The sequence below is a fragment of the Buteo buteo genome, chromosome 5 (assembly GCF_964188355.1).
Source record: "Buteo buteo chromosome 5, bButBut1.hap1.1, whole genome shotgun sequence".
NCBI lineage: Eukaryota > Metazoa > Chordata > Aves > Accipitriformes > Accipitridae > Buteo > Buteo buteo.
In genome coordinates this window covers 16,092,777-16,110,445 of record NC_134175.1, presented here as the reverse complement: position 1 = coordinate 16,110,445, position 17,669 = coordinate 16,092,777, and the positions used below count along the sequence as shown (strand labels likewise).

The following is a 17,669-nucleotide window of genomic DNA, read 5'->3' as shown; positions in this document are numbered from 1 at the left end:
ATTTCAGATCTTTTTGTGTTAATTCAGTAAGTAATTGTGTGTTCCATTTAAAATTTGTGTACCATTTAGAATTTGTTTGCCATATTCATTATTCATTTTAAAGGGTAATTAAAACCACCTTTCCTGAATAACCTCTGAATTACAGTCCCGGGTAGTAGATGATGACAGTTTGCAAATCCACAAGGGGCACACAGACTCCAAACTGCAGGAGTTGGATGTTGTTCAGCATTTTGAGCCAGGTCATCCTTTGGGATAAACTGTGTACCCTGGCCCTTTCTACAGCACCCAACTCATACTGCCACCTTGCTCGATTGCTATGTAGGCAGAAACCCTCCCCCAGGACTCACCGGATGTCTTCTGATGCACCATTACATAGCCATGCATTCTGCAGAGGTCATGGCTGTGTAGAATTTATTGGCCAGTAGCATTTTATATGCAATTAAGTGCTTTCTGATGGCCATTTCCTGGACTGCTGATTTCTGTGTGTGTTTTAACCCGATGGTTCCGTGCCCTGCCTTCAGCCACTCTGCGGCCTGCTGTGCTCCCTGTGTCTGGCACTCCTCTGCTGAGTTTCCTTCGGCAAATACTGCAGTGCCTCTCCACCCTGCTACCATGCTGACCCTATGCTCTTCCTGTCGATCACTCCAAAATACCCTGGAAACCAACCTCTTTTCACTATCCCCTATGCAACTATTCCTACATGACATTGACACATGCTAATTCACATCTGCAGCACAACAATACTTTGTCAGTTAGCCATCATTAACAATGAAAAAGTTCCTTAGGATTCCTCTAAATTTCCTAATATATTCCATGGCTGATTTGTTTCATGTGTCTAACCAGATTGTTAGTTCTCTGTCTCATAAAGTGCTACACATTATTTATGAATCGTAAGAAATTGTTAATGATGATAGCAGCATAACTGATTGGAGGCTATGGAGGAGCTGTGAAATTTAGATCTGAATTCAGCCATGGATTCTTGGATTTCATGTGGTTTTTCAGGTCTGACCCATTTCAGCTCCTAACTGGGAAACTGATAGACCTTCTTTACTACTACAGTAAGAAATATCTAGACAGGTTTCTGGTCTGAGTCAACAGTATGGTTTATTACTGTCTTTTCTTGGGAGATGATCAACACTTACGCAAGAGAAGTCAATACTAGCCCATTTTCAGAGTCATCTGTGTTCATGGAGTGCTCTAAGTAAAAACACTGCAAAACCATTCTCTGAAATTATCTGCTTTCTACACACCTTTCTTATTCCTGTCCCTTACATTATAGCAAAGATCAGAAGTCTGTCTCCTGCTTACTTTCTCTCCCTGCTGCTTCACTTCTCTGATTGCCACAGTCATGCAACTCTTGGACATTTTCTCTTCTGCGCCTTGGCTTCACCTCTGCTTTTATAAAGACCTCTCCCTTTTTCTTGCTGTGTTTCTTCCTCATTTTCAGCTTTTATATCCTTTAAGTGCAACCTTTTCCTCTCCATTGGTAATGATCATCCAACCCGGTCAGTTTTGTTATCCATCTTCAAGCTACAGTTTACATACTGCTTTGCAGAGCAAGTTCAGGAAAGGCTAAGCAGTTCCATCTGCTGGAAGGAGCTCTGTACCTGCAGTAGCGAGATGATGAGAACATCGGTCATGTGTTAGGAATGCCTCTGAAATAAAGTGAGGTTTCTGCATCCCAACTTCAGCAATCCCTGCGTCTTAGACAGGGTTACATAGATCTTTGTCCTGTGGACAGCTGACACTTCCAGCAACAGGAATTATAACAGACGTCAAAGGTAATATATTGCTAACAGAGAATAAGAATAGTTTTCTGGGTAAAGCACAGGCAGGGATTGAGACATTTGGTTTCTTTGCTTGCTCTACCAGCCTTGAGCATGTCACTGAAATCTGGTTGGGCCAGATTCTGCTGCTATTACTGATGCTAAAAAGTGCCTTGTTCCCTAAATAACACCGAGGCAATCTAGACTGTGATAATCTCAGAGCAGTGCCTTAGTTCAAGGTCATGCCTTTTCCCAACTGTTCCATTGAAAGATCTCAGTCTCCTCCATCTTTAGCATCCCTGTTAGATGTGCATATTGACAGAGGACGCTGTATGCAAGATGAGTGAAGAGGACGAGGTCTCTACATTGTGCCTAAAATCTTAATCTGTAAGTCTTCCAGTCTCACTGCGGGAAACATTTTGCATGGTCTGGAAGTTGAAAAAGGCAAAAACCACTGAATGAACATTTGGGCCTCAAACTGTGCGTACTTAGTTATATCTCAAGTTCAGAAAACTGGGTGAAAGGTGTTCGCAGAATGTCTGTTTCTTGGAGCCATCCAACACAGATACCCTGCTTCCACAGAGTTTCAGCATCAATGAACACCTTAGTGGATTTGTAAACATGGCCCAAAGTTTCACAAGTGGATGGGACCCATAAATTGAACTATGACAAATCAGTCAAAGTCTGAAGAAGCCTTTGATGTGACAGAAACACATATTGTACAGTTTCTGTGTAGAATAGTTACTCAGATTTTTTTATTCTGTTTATTCTGCCAGTGAAATAAGTATTAAAAGAAAGAGACATAAATATGTTGCAAAACTCATTCTAGGAATATATTCTTGCTAGTAAAGCACTTCCATCCTTTGAACTCATTTCTTGTCTTGCTATTTGGTATGGATGATGATATCCAATAGAAGTCCTCTCAGCTGTGTTGTACGACTGGAATTCTTTGTTACACAGTTCTGCAACTCTTAATCATGTTGATGATGTCATGGATGACATTCAGCACACCAGCCTCAGTTTTCTGTAGGCTAGGTGTGTAGCCTAAGCCAGGTGCCTGTCAGGGCTGGACAACCCATTCTTTTCTCATTTTCTAATAAAGACAACTTAAGGAGCAGCTCGTACACCTTTTCTGAACATTGAGAAAGTCTAAGTGACTAACTTAGATCAAATGCCAGATTTTTCATAGCTAAAGCTCTATACCGAGTCCCATAATTACAGGCCCATTGGGATTGCTCCTGTGTGTAACTTCATACTTGTATGAATACAGAGAGAATCAGGCCTACATTGCCAAGATAACAGCCTTGCAATTGTTCTTTGTAGTATCGGTTATACCCATGGGAGAAAAAAAAATGTTGCTTGAGCAAGTAGCCCTGTTCTCTTTCAAGGAGATTCCTTTTTGCAAAGCAGTTAAGTGCTCCTAAGTGTCAACAAAGAATTTTCAATCTGTCCTACTGGTGTTTGATTGTTCTTTCAATGGGTATTACCATTATTCAGAATCGGACAAGTATCTGATCACAATGACATATCATGTCAGCCTTTCAACCATTTACAGGTTTCCCAGGACTCCACATAGTCAATATAAATTTATGAATTTCTATAGAGTGACACCAAATGCACAGACTACAGTGTTTGGCATGCATTAGGGATTTTATGTGTACACAGTGGCACAAGAAGCAATACTGTCTTGTCCTTCTGCCATTGTGGGAATACTGGTGTAACTTTGCTTTTAAGATTCCCCACTGTTTTATTCTTGACTGTAGCTTGAAGGGATGTATTTCAAATGCACAACTTAGTTTTAAAGGACTAGGATCTCTTGGTGTTCCTGTAGTTTTGCACTTGCTTCTAATGCAGCCAGCCAGCAGCTGTACCAGTTAAATGCTGTACCTGGCACCAGTTTTGTCCTATTAACACAAGACAAAAATAGCATCTGCAGAAAAAGGCACTTCCTAGGATCAGTAACTCTGTCCAGACCCAGATGTTTTCAGTCAAACAACACAGAACTGAAACTTTTACGCATGTCAGAACTGCACAGACACCATTACCAGACACAGGAAAAGTATTAATTCATAGCTTGGCTTTTTTTTTTTTTTTTTTGGTCCATGTTGCATGTATTTTCCTTTTGTCCATCTTCATGTTGTGTTTTCTTGTTTGTTTTCTCATGACTAGACTACCTCTTTGTCAAAGATTCCTGCCTCAAAGTCTAGAGCAAAGTCATTGCTTCCTCCAAGACCCACCTCAGCTTGCTCATTAACTACTAAAAGGGCCACTTTTCTCGATACAGACAGTTATTATGTACGGCCCTCCTCAGCAGGCCCAAGAGACTGCTTGTCCTACTCAAAGTCAGATGCTAAGGTAAGGTAGCAGAGTTGCTAGAGAGAGAGTTAGCTTGGAGATGTGTAGGTGGACTCCATGGATCACATTCTCTACCCACTGAATTTGAGTAACTCTCTGCAAAGCTTACGTGGGATTACTTAGATCCAGTGGCAGGAAAACTGATTAGCAGGCTACAAGATTTGTGCTACAAAATGGATAAAAACAAAGGAGATTCTCCAAAGGAAACGTAAGTGAAATAAGTTATAACTAGAAGGACATATCTTCTTTCTATTGATGATATGGATGCTGTTTCATTGACTGCTAAGAAGTTGCACCCATTTGCACATGGGTAAGTGGCAAAGAACAGCAGTACTAATTTGCCTTAGCAGTACTAATTTGCCTTCCAAGTTTAAAAAAATGTAATTTTCAACCAGTTAATATTCTCTGAAATCAAATTCAATCCCCAGTGTAGGAGGGATTTCTAATCACCAGCAATAAGGGTGGAAACCAAATGCTCTAGGAACCAAATTTGGTCTATGCATGGGACCATACTGAAAAAGTTGCAGTATAAATTTAAAGAGATGTTTGGCAGTCCATCCTAGCTTCCCCATGTTTACATTTCACTTGTGTTTCAAATCTACTTGATGCTGAGTTGATGACTATCCCCATTTAAAAACTGTTTTCACTATTGACTACTATTTTCTGTGTAACACCATGCTTGGTGTGTCTTTTATTGGTTGGGACTATCATCACATTTGTCTTTGGGAGGACTATCTGCTTATGCAAGACTGTCTTTGGCTGCCTATCCCATAAGTTCAAAAATATTCTAACATACATGTCCATTGCTCTAACCATGGTAATAAGAAGGTATCTGCTGATTTCAAAAAGTAAAAAGATGAATATGGAAGCAAATAAGACACCAGGATTAATAGTCCTCCACTGAAAAAAATAAGCTGTAGCTAAAAATTTTTCTCTGTAAAAAAATTACAAGTTAGTTTTTGAAAATGCAAAAATCACACATCACCTAACAATACAGTGTGGGGTGTATTCTGGGCACCAGTATTGCAGTTACTTTGCAGGTAAATTCACTCACATAAGAATTTCACATCTGAGCTCCAGAGAATTCTTTTACTTTCAACTTGCACTAAAACCCACTTGTTCCTTATTAAGAACCAAATGTGGAATCCATCCATCTTTAGATCCAAGAGTATCTGTATCTGTCTTAAGTAGCTCAGAAGATGACTGTTGGGTGTTTTGATGCAGTAAAGAAGCACCAGGGAGCTAAGCAGAGCATGGGAGGTGGCTGGATCCCCACAGGTTCCTGTGTGAGTAGTAAACTGGGCCCATAGGATGAGGTTTCCCCCTCTGTATATAGGTTGAGAAAAATCACAGCCCAGAGAGTGAGTTTTGAAAACTAAACCTTCCATTTTTATTTTGCTACTATTAGGATGGAGTAAGCAAGAGTCCCGAAAAGCGTTCCTCTCTACCAAGACCTTCCTCTATCCTTCCTCCTCGACGAGGTGTATCAGGAGACCGAGACAGAGAGGACAACTCTCTCTCCCTCACAGCTTCTCTTTCCTCTTCAGTACGACGGACCACCCGTATGTTTTTTGCATATTAATCCTCTCCTACTGCTGTGGGTGTCTCCCATAGATTTGTCACATTGCCATAGCATCATGTGTCCCTACCTTTTACACAGAGGGGTGGGTCTGGGGTATGCTGTTGGAAATCGGAGCCCCACAAACTGTTTTTGTTCAGGTACCAAGTCTTGAGCAGCAAGGGCTTGAAACCAGGGACAAGATGCACCCTTTCTATACTCTGCAATGCCCAGAGCTAGGACTGTGGTTCAGAGTAATCACTGATACTAGAAAATGCCTTTGCAGGGAGCTCAGAGCTGGGTAAGGTATTTGACACAGGGCATTTACAAACAGCAAGAAGAACAAGACAAACCTGAAGTAGGCAACATAAAATATTCTGATGGATCTTGGAAAAGTGAACCTAATAGTTACAGTCATTAATTTGCTGTTTCACAGTAATGATCTCCATGTACTCTAATCCTAGGGTAAAAACTCTGCTGAGAATTGAGATGTTAGCTAGCGGAATGACTCATTGGGGGAAGTTATGATAGTAAACCAGCAAGGTCATTTTATGAGAACCAGTGTTATCAAATCACAAGCCAAAAGAAATTACAGGACAAAGAGAATTTCACCAAATACTGCCAGAACTGTTCACTAGATTTGCATTCAGTCCAGGCCTCAGAACCTGGATGAGGCTCCCTGGTTTCCAATAGGAATTGCACTGGTTTCTCTCTTTAGAAACTCATTTCAGCCCCTTTAAAGACAGCTTAAGGGAAGTAGATTATTAAATTCTACAAAAAAACTCCTTTGAAATTCTTGGGTGATGCTCCAAGGGTAAAACAGAGACCCTTTGTAAGCAGAGTGACCCCCAGCTGGCATAGCAGCCCATTCTGCTGACAAGGAGCGAGAGGCCATTGAGCATTTGCCAATGTGGTGAAGGGCTGGGGAATGAAAATAAATATACCAAAGCTGCAGGGAGCTGGGAAAAAAAAAAAATCCCCTTTTTGTCTCAGCTGGTATAGTGAGAAGGTTCTGGTGTAGGGTTGTTTTGGAAAGAAAGAAACCATTCAGGGAAACTGGAGGTGAGAGTGGAGTATGTTCAGTCTGTCTAACAAGTCATGTAGAGCAAAGAGTTTCTCCTGGACCCCAAGGGCAGCAGTGTGTTGGGTTTGGTCCACCACCATTACATAAACAGAATGACTAACAAATACTTTAAATAAGATTTTGACTACTCCCACTGGACGCTCTAAAGAGACCCATTGGATTTATAATTCCTGAACATTTTAAAGGTGAAAACATATACACACCCATTTGGCATTGGGGTTCCCAGGCTTTGGGGTTTGGTTTGGTCTTCTTCTCCCTGAGTATTCTCATTGAACCTTTGCTTTAAGCAGCATATGGAGATATCTTGGGTTCTGTTTATTTGCATTTGAGAGTTACGAGCAGAGCTGGCTGCAGAAAGCACAGTGCCACAATTAAACTGATTCTTGTGCTCAGTGAAGAGGACCGGCAATGCCTTAAACACTGAATGGAGCAGCTACAAAATGTTACAGTATTTATTTATTTATTTTTAGCCTGCATGCCAATGTAACTAGAATATGACTTTTAATCAAGGTTGCCTTCTGTAGTTGCTTTCTTTCACTGTGCTAATGAAAAATAGCAACTGAATGTGAGGTACATCTGCCCATCCACAGAACAGAGCTATGACTTGTTCATCAGCTGAATGATCAGCCAGGGTTCAGCTGCAGACACCAGATTACCAGCAGTGGTAGGTGACCAGCAGCAGGCAGGCACTCAGAGCCTTAATTTCAGGATTACAGTCAGAATTTTTCCCACTCTCTAGTTTAATGCCTAAATCCATTGAAATTAGTGACAACATTCTTACTGGCTAGTCAGGTTGTCAGATCAAGTCCCAGAGGTTAGATTCCCAGCGTGCTTCTTGTTCTTTCCCCAAAATGGAAATTGGTGTGATATTGTGCCTTGTTTAGCGAGCTTTGCAGGAAGCATAGGTGTTGTGGGAAGCTCACCTGTGTTACAGCACAGAGAACTCAGTCACCATATGGGCAATTTACCAGCTCAACCATACGTGACAAGCTAACTCCTGGCAGGTTGATTAGCAAAGTGAGACATGGAGACAGACATCCAGTCTGCTGTTCCAGCACTAGCACAGCCATCCTAGAGCTGTATCATCTTGCTTGGCACAGAGGGATGCAGTCTTGGGAGGTACAGAGGAAAGAAGAGCTGTATTTCTGTGGGTCTAATGCTGTTTTTTTTTCTTGCATGTAGGATCAGAGCCAATTCGTAGCAGAACAGGAAAAAGTGGGACTTCTACCCCCACTACTCCTGGCTCCACTGCCATCACGCCAGGGACACCACCAAGCTATGCCTCCCGTACCCCAGGCACTCCAGGGACACCCAGCTACTCCAGAACCCCACACACTCCTGGGACCCCCAAATCTGCCATACTGGTACCTACTGAGAAAAAAGTTGCCATAATTCGCACTCCTCCTAAATCTCCAGCCACTCCGAAGCAGCTACGAGTTATTAATCAGCCTCTACCTGACCTCAAGAACGTCAGGTCCAAAATTGGATCAACAGAAAACATCAAATACCAGCCTAAAGGGGGGCAGGTAAGGATTCCACTCCTTATGTTCATCCATATGTGATTTAGTCTTATGTGTGCACGTTTGGGATAGGTACGGGATGGGAGCCATTTTGAGTTGCCTTGCAAATGCTGCTTCTATTGTCCATATGCATTGGTTGTTTAAATCATGTTAATTGGCAGGGGCCAGGACAATCTTCAGAAAGTATTTTGTCACTAGAAAATTAACAGTGTCTCACTGACATCAGCTGCAAAATTTCAAACAAGAGTTTGTATTCCATGCCATAGATATGTTTCAGCCTGTATCTTCATCAGTACCAGCAAATGAAAGGGGTTTGTTTTAATCCAAGCAAGTTCAAATTCAACCTAGATAGATGTTAGCAGGATTGCACAGTACCATGACCTTTTCCTGTGTCATTTTATGTGACATGTGCATTGTGTTGGGTGACGTTAATGAGGGTTGCAGCCTCCAACCTGGTAAATCCACCCCAAGTTAAAGATGATGGGACGGGACAGATACTAGACTTAACTGTTTTCTCTTGCTGCAGGGTTTGAATAAGCAGGAACAGGGCTTAAATTTTATAAACTGGAGAGTGTACATAATCTAAGAAAAGGTGGATGTGTAAGAAGGCAGATCAGGATTTTCAGTTCTCACTGTCTGAAAGAACAAGAATTCAAGGACATGTTGATGCAATTAAAAGGTGAAAAAAAGAGATAGTTTCACACCTTGCAGAATTATGCAATGAAGCGCATTGTCATGAGGATTGCTTTCAGCTAGAGACTGAACATGTGTGTAGGGTAACAAAATACCCTGTTACTACAGACAGAACTTGCCAAACTTTGGAAAGGACAGTAAAGATGTAGGCTTTTAAGCTAAGGAGATGGTTTTGGGGACTGAGGAAAGATCAAACAGGAAGTACCATAAATCTTCCTGACGTATGGTGTTTCTGCCTTCCTCTGAAGAGTCTCTGGTTGATGCCCTACCAAGCAGAGCTATGGTCAGAGCTGGAATAGTCTTCTCTCATTTTTGGGCAATGCAGAAATGGTAACACAGATGGCATTAAAAGCCAAAATTGTGTCCAAGCAATTTGTTTGTCCTTCTGTTTGGAAGAACTGTTGTTCTAGCTTACAGGATGAAGCGGTCCATTCTATTCATGTTTAAAGAGTTATAAAACCATTTATAACCTGAAAGAAATCCTATTTTATTTAGAAACAAAGAGGCTGAATGAGGAAAAAGAATATAGCTTACCAAAACTTATGCTAAAAATATGGACAACTCAGTCTTGTGGGTGTATACAATTATGATGATTTATTTTTTGTAAAAAGTACTTGTGCATTTCATATTGATACTGGACACAACCCCATGATGAAAACACCCAGTGCCCCCAGCTCCCTTTTACTTCCCTGAGATTGCTGAATTACAGCAGTGGCAATGTGAGTGCTTTATGAAAGGTTCACTTCTCAACTACCTCCAGAGACAGGACATCAGGGTGAATAACGTGTGCGCCCATTCAGCTGTCCTGAAAACAAGACATTCCAGAAGGCTGGGTTGCATGGTGTTTCCAGATCAGATACTTTTATATATCTATATCTATATCTGAGTTTTGGAATTCAAAATGGAACATACAGAACAGTGAGGTTTGCCTAATGCTGTCTCAGAAAAAAATAATAAATTGGATCAAAACTTAGCATTGCAACCCTATGCCTACTGCAGGTCTTCCAGAGGAAAAAAACCAGGCTCATCTTTTACATAGTAAGGTATCTCTTAGGCATTGATCCCCTTTTCATGGTAAATTAACACATTCAGTGCTTTCTAGGATTTGGACAGTAGCCAGTTACTATATAAAGTCAAGAAGATAATGCCTCAGCAAAGGTTCTTCTGCATTTGTTTTGACAAGTGTCTGTGTAATTATTTTGTATGGGAGTTCAACTCCCATTTGACATATTGTGTAGCAGATGGTCACGGTGCACAGGGGCTCCAGGAGGCTTGGAACACCAGTTCAGACTATGCATCTGGATTAGCATTCCTCATAACAAGCCCAGCTGCTGGATGTGGGGCTTGAAACCAGCACCATGTTAGCCTGTCCTCCTCCTCCCTATTACTCTGTGGACTGTAACAACCATACAAGACTGGGGGCCACAGCAAATTGTGCCTAGACAGCTACATTTCCTTAGCAGTTCTATAGAGTTGCACAGAGTCTTTGCTGGTTAGTGAAGGATGGCACAGCAGCTGGCGTTTCACTCTCGGGGATCACAGGGGAAATCTGCTGGGTGGACATAATGTCACTGAAGCTAAAGCATTTTTTAATTCCCAGTGGTATATGGCCACTGGGCTGTGGGTTGGGCTAAGACTCACTGAGTTTTTCCTTTATGTTTCCTTTATGCCATAGTTGCTCAGTCTAGACAAGAGGTTTTAGGATTAATTCTTTTCCAATTTCTGCAGTTGAATTTTATAGAGTCTGTGAGAGGAACACATGAAAGCTAATTTCATTTCCTTGTGTCTGCACACTTCTTTAACGTCTGGTGGCAAATATCGCACTGGCTGAAATGAGCTGTTATCTGCTTTTAGTGATGATACATGAAACAAACAGAAAGCTGCTCAAGTTTTATAACCTGAACTGGAAGTGCTGATAGCAATAACCACAGGACAAACAAGCAAACAAAAGGCCAGCATATATCTGGGCAAGTTAAGTACGTAAACATGACATGCAAATCACTAAAGGAATACAGATCTGCAGCCCAAAAGTGTCATTTGGAGACAGGCTATCCTTTCACCAGAGGCATATCTGAACCTAGCACAAGGTCTTTTCTTAGCTTACAGCTGTCCTAGAGAAAGCAGCCGCGCTCTGAAACTGCCAGAGGCTGAGGTGCAGAACTGAAGAAGAAGGGGATGTTTGAATGCTAAATAAATCAAGAAATGCAGTGCTTTCAATTTCATCAAAAGCTCATCAGACAGCAGACTGATTTTACTTCAGCTCTGACTTGCCAGCCACAGAAACAAAGAAAAGGAGAGAAATCACTCCACCTGATGGGGCGGGGGGGCGAGGAAGAGCATGTTTCTAGGGGAAGAAGCAAGCTAACTTTGCACTGCATTAAGCTCCTACTAGAAATAGATGGCTTGAGATGTGCTTAACTGGTATTCTGCAGTCTGGAGAAACGAGGGCTTCTCTGCTCTTTGATGCAGCCAGTAGGTGGTTGTCTGGTTTTCTCTTTATAGTAGAGTATGGTGAAATGTATCATTCTTGGCAAAGCTCGGAGGCGACTTGCTCATGGGTATGTCTGCTGGGCTTCAGATGGATTTTCGCACTGCATCAGCTGTGGAGGAAATGCTTTGCTTTCAAAAGTAACCCATTTGCATCTGTTATTTCTCAGACAGCCCAAGGGAAGCATGGGGGAGCTGGGGGAAAGGGTTGGAAATCTGTTTCAGATGCCAAAACTCGGGTTTTTCTTTTCTGTTTGGATTTTTTTTCTTCTTGAAATCCTGTCTATGGATGTGGTTTGTACCATAGTGGAGTACCAAAGTGCCCTAATTGAATCTTTTCATTACTGACCAGGCAGACTATTTACAAAGCATTATAGGCCAGCAACCAAGGATAAAGCTGACCTAGATTTCTTTTAATTTAATCTTAAAATGTACCCCTTAAATCTCAGCCATGGGTGAGGACTTCACTGGATGTGGATCAGCATAGCTTCATCAAAGTGAATGGAGCTATACAGACTAGAATGCCATGCATAAGGTTTAAAATACCACTAACTATAGTAACAGCCAGGCACCTTGTAAGAAGTAAGATGACACATAGAAAAATTAAATACCTAAGCCATGTTGAAGAATGAAGTTAGGAAGATGAAGGAAGAACTTCACCATCTTCCCTAAACTATAGAAAACAAAATGCAATTAGTCATGGGTCACAAAGTCTGAATAAATTGATGACACCACTATTCAGTAGAACCAGTCCAGAAACCACAAAAATGCTGGCAAGGAGAACAGGCATCTGCATTAGATGGTAAAATAGACCGGCACAGGGAAGGGTAAGACACCTCAGAGCTGGGCAGAAGAGGAGGCTTGGATGGATATCTGTCATCATCTTTGCACAATTTTTTGTTAGCTTCAAAATCAGTTTGGATGGCAGGAAAGATTCCTCCACAACACACCCCCACACCCTCCCATCATCACAGTTTACGACCCAGTCTGCAGAGAACAGTAGGCTTCTGAAGTGCTCCCTGCCTCAGCTACAGCCTGCCAGGATGCAGGGTCAGTGCAGAGACAGGTCTGGTGGCACACCGGAGCTGAGCACCTCCTGGGAGAACTGCAGGTCAAAAGGGTATTCAGCAAGTTCCCTTTGAGATGGCGTCTTGTAACTCCTCTTCCTCTTGTTTCACATGTCTTTGCACCACGTTATGAACACTGATGACTGTCCAAAGATTAATCTGAAGAACTAGATTATATGCTATTGGTGCACTGGTTGATGAAGAGTGTCCTAAAAGATAGTGGAGAATATAGGCCTAACAAGAAGTGCAATCTGAGCTGTTGCTGGGTCCCATTCTGTCTCCCATCTCCTTCTGGCACATCATGCACTTTTTCTCCAGTTCATTGTGATCTGCAGCATAGTTGAACCAAAACCACTTTGGCCCAAGTTAAGAGAATGTCCCTGCTCAGGACAGTGATGAACATAAGTGATCTTATAAGGTTCAAGCTTTGGTGCCTTCCCCAGCCAGAGCCACAGGAGGCAGCTGTATAGGAAAATGTGGATTGACATTGTAATGTGGCTGTTGTTAAAGTACTTAGCTAATGAGAGACTGGGAGGCAATTGTTTCCACACTGTTAGCTGCATTCATTGGAATAAGTTTGTGCATTTACCAAGTCAACAGTTCACAACTGTAAGATAAATTCATCTCTGTCAGTCTGCTTTTGTTTTCTTTATACATTCCCGGTTTTGTGGATTTGCAAGACATTTGAAGGGATTTGTTCTAGACTGGAAATTAGAAACTAATTCACCCCTTGTTAATTGCAAATCTACAAATGCAAAGTAAAATTAGGAGTTTCAGGCACACCTTCAAAACTCTGTCGCGGCTCAAAACCATGATTTTTAAGTATTTGAAATTTAGTATTTTGGCTGATCATTGCAGGTTGTACAGAAATAACATCTTGCAGCTCCTGTGTTCAGACTGTACTCATTTAATGGAAGGCTTGCCGGAGTACAGTCTGTACAGTTAAGCCTTGAATTATTCTGGATAAAAAGCAAGATCTTCTTCCTGACTCATATTTTAGAAAATTGAAGCCAGGCTCTATCAAGTTTCTGAAAGTTTCTTGAGGAAAGGTGTTTTGTTGGTAGAAATGAGCAGGGAGTTAGGACTTTCTATCCAGAGCTGACATTCACTTTCTATGTAGCTGAGACAGAGTAACATCACTGCTCTGCCTCAACCATCTGTAAAATGTGCATCATGCTCATTGAGGACAAACTGTGAACCACAATCAGGAAGGTCACAAGCTGTCTGACGGGGCTCTAGCCACTAACAAATCTTCCAACGACTACAGTAGCCATAAGCCGGTGCTTCTCCCTCTTTTGAAGGCAGTTAGCAGCAGTGTGTTGATTTCTGCCAGTTGAATGGGGTGTGTTCGATCTGTCTAGTTAGAGTTGAAGGTATCACTTTCTGGAGGATTCAGTATCTTTCCACTGACTACAGTGGCAGCTTAAGTGACCAGCAACTCTTAGCAGGCTAATGTTAGAGAAGACAAAGCCCGGCCATGACATACCATACATTGTTGGTCTCTCATTAATATCAAGGGGAGAAGCTTTTTTCTAGAGTAACTTGAAATTACCAGGACATGAGTTCCTGTGAAAGTCTGAGTCATCCCAGCAGCAAGTTCAGCAGAGGAGGCATTTTCAGCTGAGCTCTAACTAGTCTAGAATTTGGCAATAAAATGGGGAAGGTTGTTCTTTTGAGAAAAGTGTTCAGGCGATACATAAACTGTTTGGTCATATAATAGTGTTCTGTCTTGCACAGTGTCGTGGTTTTAGCCCAGCCGGTAACAAAGAACCACGCGGCCGCTCGCTCACTCCTCCCGCCCCCCTCCGGTGGGATGGGGGGAAGACGGAGGAGAGAAAAGAAGAAAAAAACCTGGAACCTCGAGGGTTGAGATAAAGGCAGTTTACTGGGACAACACAAAGGAATTACAACAACAACAACAACGGTACTAATGAACGAGTATACAAAAAGAGTGATGCACAGTGCAACTGCTCACCACCCGGGACCCGACGCTCCGCCACTTCCCCCACCGAAAGAAGGATCCACCCCCCCGGCCCGCTCCCTATATATATACTGAGCATGATGTCACATGGTATGGAATAGCTCCTTGGCTAGTTCAGGTCAGCTGCCCCGGCTATGCCCCCCACCTCCCAGGTTCCTGTAAAAATTAACTCTATCCCAGCTGAACCCAGGACATTATCCACCCCTTATTCTATACCATCTACATCATGCCCAGATCTTACATTTTCCAATCAACCACTACCACTTTCCTTGTCTTATATATATATAAGTATATGAACTTGTTCTTCTCCCCCCTGCACACACACACACACACACAAATGGTATTCCTTTAGCCTATGGGCTATTCCTCTAATGTGTCCATCGATTTATTTAGTCCATGACTTTGGGACTCCATCTGTTGTAACAGTTCTTCAGGATAAGAGAGATGGTGTGAGATGTTGGGTTGTTGCATGCTGCCTCTGGAACTTGTGGCTAGTACATTTGGTGCAACTCACGCCCTTGGTCTGCAGGTCGAAGATGTTGATCTTGAGGAAATTGCTGGGTGCCAGTTCAAGTTCTATTGCTGTTGTACTTGGCTCAGTTTTAAAGTCCATGCTGCAGTCATTTGGGTAATTCTTACAGTAATACCCTTGATATGGCATATAGACATTATAGTTACAATGACATGCATTGGCAGGTTATTTAGCAGTTAAATATTATACAGCCCAATTCACTGGCTATTCTCTCCCAAAATCAAATCTCCCTGAGGTACACATCGAACTTCTCCATCCTTCTGCATCACCCACCAGGTGTACCCAGGTCCCTGAGCAAAAACAACTCCTTGAATGGGTTTGCCTCTGCTTGAGGGAGGACTAACCCAGACTGTCTTTCCTAACATACTCCTCATGCACACTTCAGGGACTTTATCCCCTTCTATAGTATGTGGAAGTCTTGGTTGGGCAGGGCCAGCCCGATTGGCGGATCCTCTAGTATTAACTAACCAGGTGGCTTTTGTTAAGTGTGTATCCCAATGTTTGAAAGTTCCACCCCCCATCGCTTTCAATGTAGTTTTCAGCAGTCCATTGTATCGTTCAATTTTTCTGGGGGCCGGTGCGTGATAAGGGATGTGATATACCCACTCAATGCCATGTTCTTTGGCCCAGGTGTCTACGAGGTTGTTTCGGAAATGAGTCCCGTTGTCCGACTCAATTCTTTCTGGGGTGCCGTGTTGCCGTAAAATTTTCTCTTCAAGGCCCAGGATAGTGTTCTGGGCAGTGGCATGGGACACAGGGTATGTTTCCAGCCATCCAGTGGTTGCTTCCACCATTGTAAGCACATGGCACTTGCCTTGGCGTGTTCGTGGGAGTGTGATATAGTCAATCTGCCAGGCCTCCCACTGTTTATATTTCAGCCATCGCCCCCCATGCGACAGGGGTTTTTGTCGCTTGGCTTGCTTAATTGCAGCACATGTTTCACATTCGTGGATGACGTGTGCAATAGTGTCCATGGTCAAGTCCACCCCTCAATCTCGAGCCCATCTATATGTTGCATCTCTCCCCTGATGGCCTGAGGTATCGTGGGCCCACTGAGCCATAAATAGCTCACCCCTACGTTGCCAGTCCAGGTCCACCTGAGCCACTTCAATCTTGGCAGCCTGATCCACCTGTTGGTTGTTTCGATGTTCTTCAGTGGCCCGACCCTTGGGTACGTGAGCATCTACGTGACGTACTTTTACCACTAGCTTCTCTATCCGAACAGCGATATCTTGCCACAGTGCGGCAGCCCAAATGGGTTTACCTCTGCGTTGCCAGTTGCCCTTCTTCCATTGCTGTAGCCACCCCCATAAGGCATTTGCCACCATCCATGAGTCAGTATAGAGATAGAGCACTGGCCACTTTTCTCTTTCAGCAATGTCTAAAGCTAGCTGGATGGCTTTCACCTCTGCAAACTGACTTGATTCACCTTCTCCTTCAGCAGTTTCTGCGACTAGTCGTGTAGGACTCCATACAGCAGCCTTCCACCTCCGATGTTTTCCCACGATGCGACAGGACCCATCAGTGAACAGGGCATATTGCCTCTCATTTTCTGGCAGTTTATTATACAGCGGGGCCTCTTCAGCCCGTGTCACCTCCTCCTCTGGCGACATTCCAAAATCTTTGTCTTCTGGCCAGTCTGTGATCACTTCTAAAATTCCTGGGCGACTGGGGTTTCCTATGCGAGCCCGTTGTGTGATCAGTGCAATCCACTTACTCCACGTGGCATCAGTCGCGTGATGTGTAGAGGAAACTTTCCCTTTGAACATCCAGCCCAGCACTGGCAGTCGGGGTGCTAAGAAGAGCTGTGTTTCAGTACCAACCACTTCTGAAGCGGCTCGAACTCCTTCATATGCTGCCAATATCTCTTTTTCAGTTGGAGTATAGCGAGCTTCGCATCCTCGATATCCCCGACTCCAAAACCCCAGGGGTCGGCCTCGGGTCTCTCCATGTGCTTTCTGCCAAAGGCTCCAGGTAGGGCCATTCTCCCCAGCTGCAGTGTAGAGCACATTTTTAACATCTTGTCCTGTCCGGACTGGCCCAAGAGCTACTGCATGAACAATCTCCCGCTTAATTTGCTCAAAAGCTTGTCGTTGCTCAGGCCCCCATTTAAAATCGTTCTTCTTCCGGGTAACTTGGTAGAGAGGACTTACAATTTGACTGTAATTTGGAATATGCATTCTCCAAAAACCCACAACACCTAAGAAAGCCTGTGTTTCCTTTTTATTGGTCGGTGAGGACATAGCTGCTATCTTGTTGATCACGTCCGCAGGGATCTGACGACGCCCATCTTGCCATTTTACTCCTAAGGACTGGATCTCCTGCGCAGGTCCCTTGACCTTACTTTCTTTTACGGCAAAACCAGCCTTCAAAAGGATTTGGATTATTTTCTTCCCTTTCTCAAAAACTTCTTCTGCTGTGTTGCCCCATACAATGATGTCATCAATATATTGCAGGTGCTCTGGAGCTTCACCTTTTTTCTAGTGCAGTCTGGATCAGTCCATGGCAAATAGTGGGGCTGTGTTTCCACCCCTGGGGCAGCCGATTCCAGGTGTACTGGACGCCCCTCCAAGTGAAAGCAAACTGTGGCCTGCACTCCGCTGCCAAAGGAATGGAGAAGAATGCA

The 17,669-nt window shown here is 43.2% G+C and overlaps 1 protein-coding gene across 1 annotated transcript in view; it reads left to right on the top strand.

Moving 5' to 3' along the window:
• MAP2 (microtubule associated protein 2) overlaps window positions 1–17,669 on the top strand; it is a 247,110-nt gene that overhangs the window by 211,705 nt on the left and 17,736 nt on the right. Inside the window, exons 11-13 of the mRNA XM_075029191.1 lie at window positions 3,936–4,121; window positions 5,530–5,683; window positions 7,946–8,289. Of these exons, the coding sequence (XP_074885292.1) occupies window positions 3,936–4,121; window positions 5,530–5,683; window positions 7,946–8,289 (684 nt within the window). The remainder of the gene's footprint in view (window positions 1–3,935; window positions 4,122–5,529; window positions 5,684–7,945; window positions 8,290–17,669) is intronic.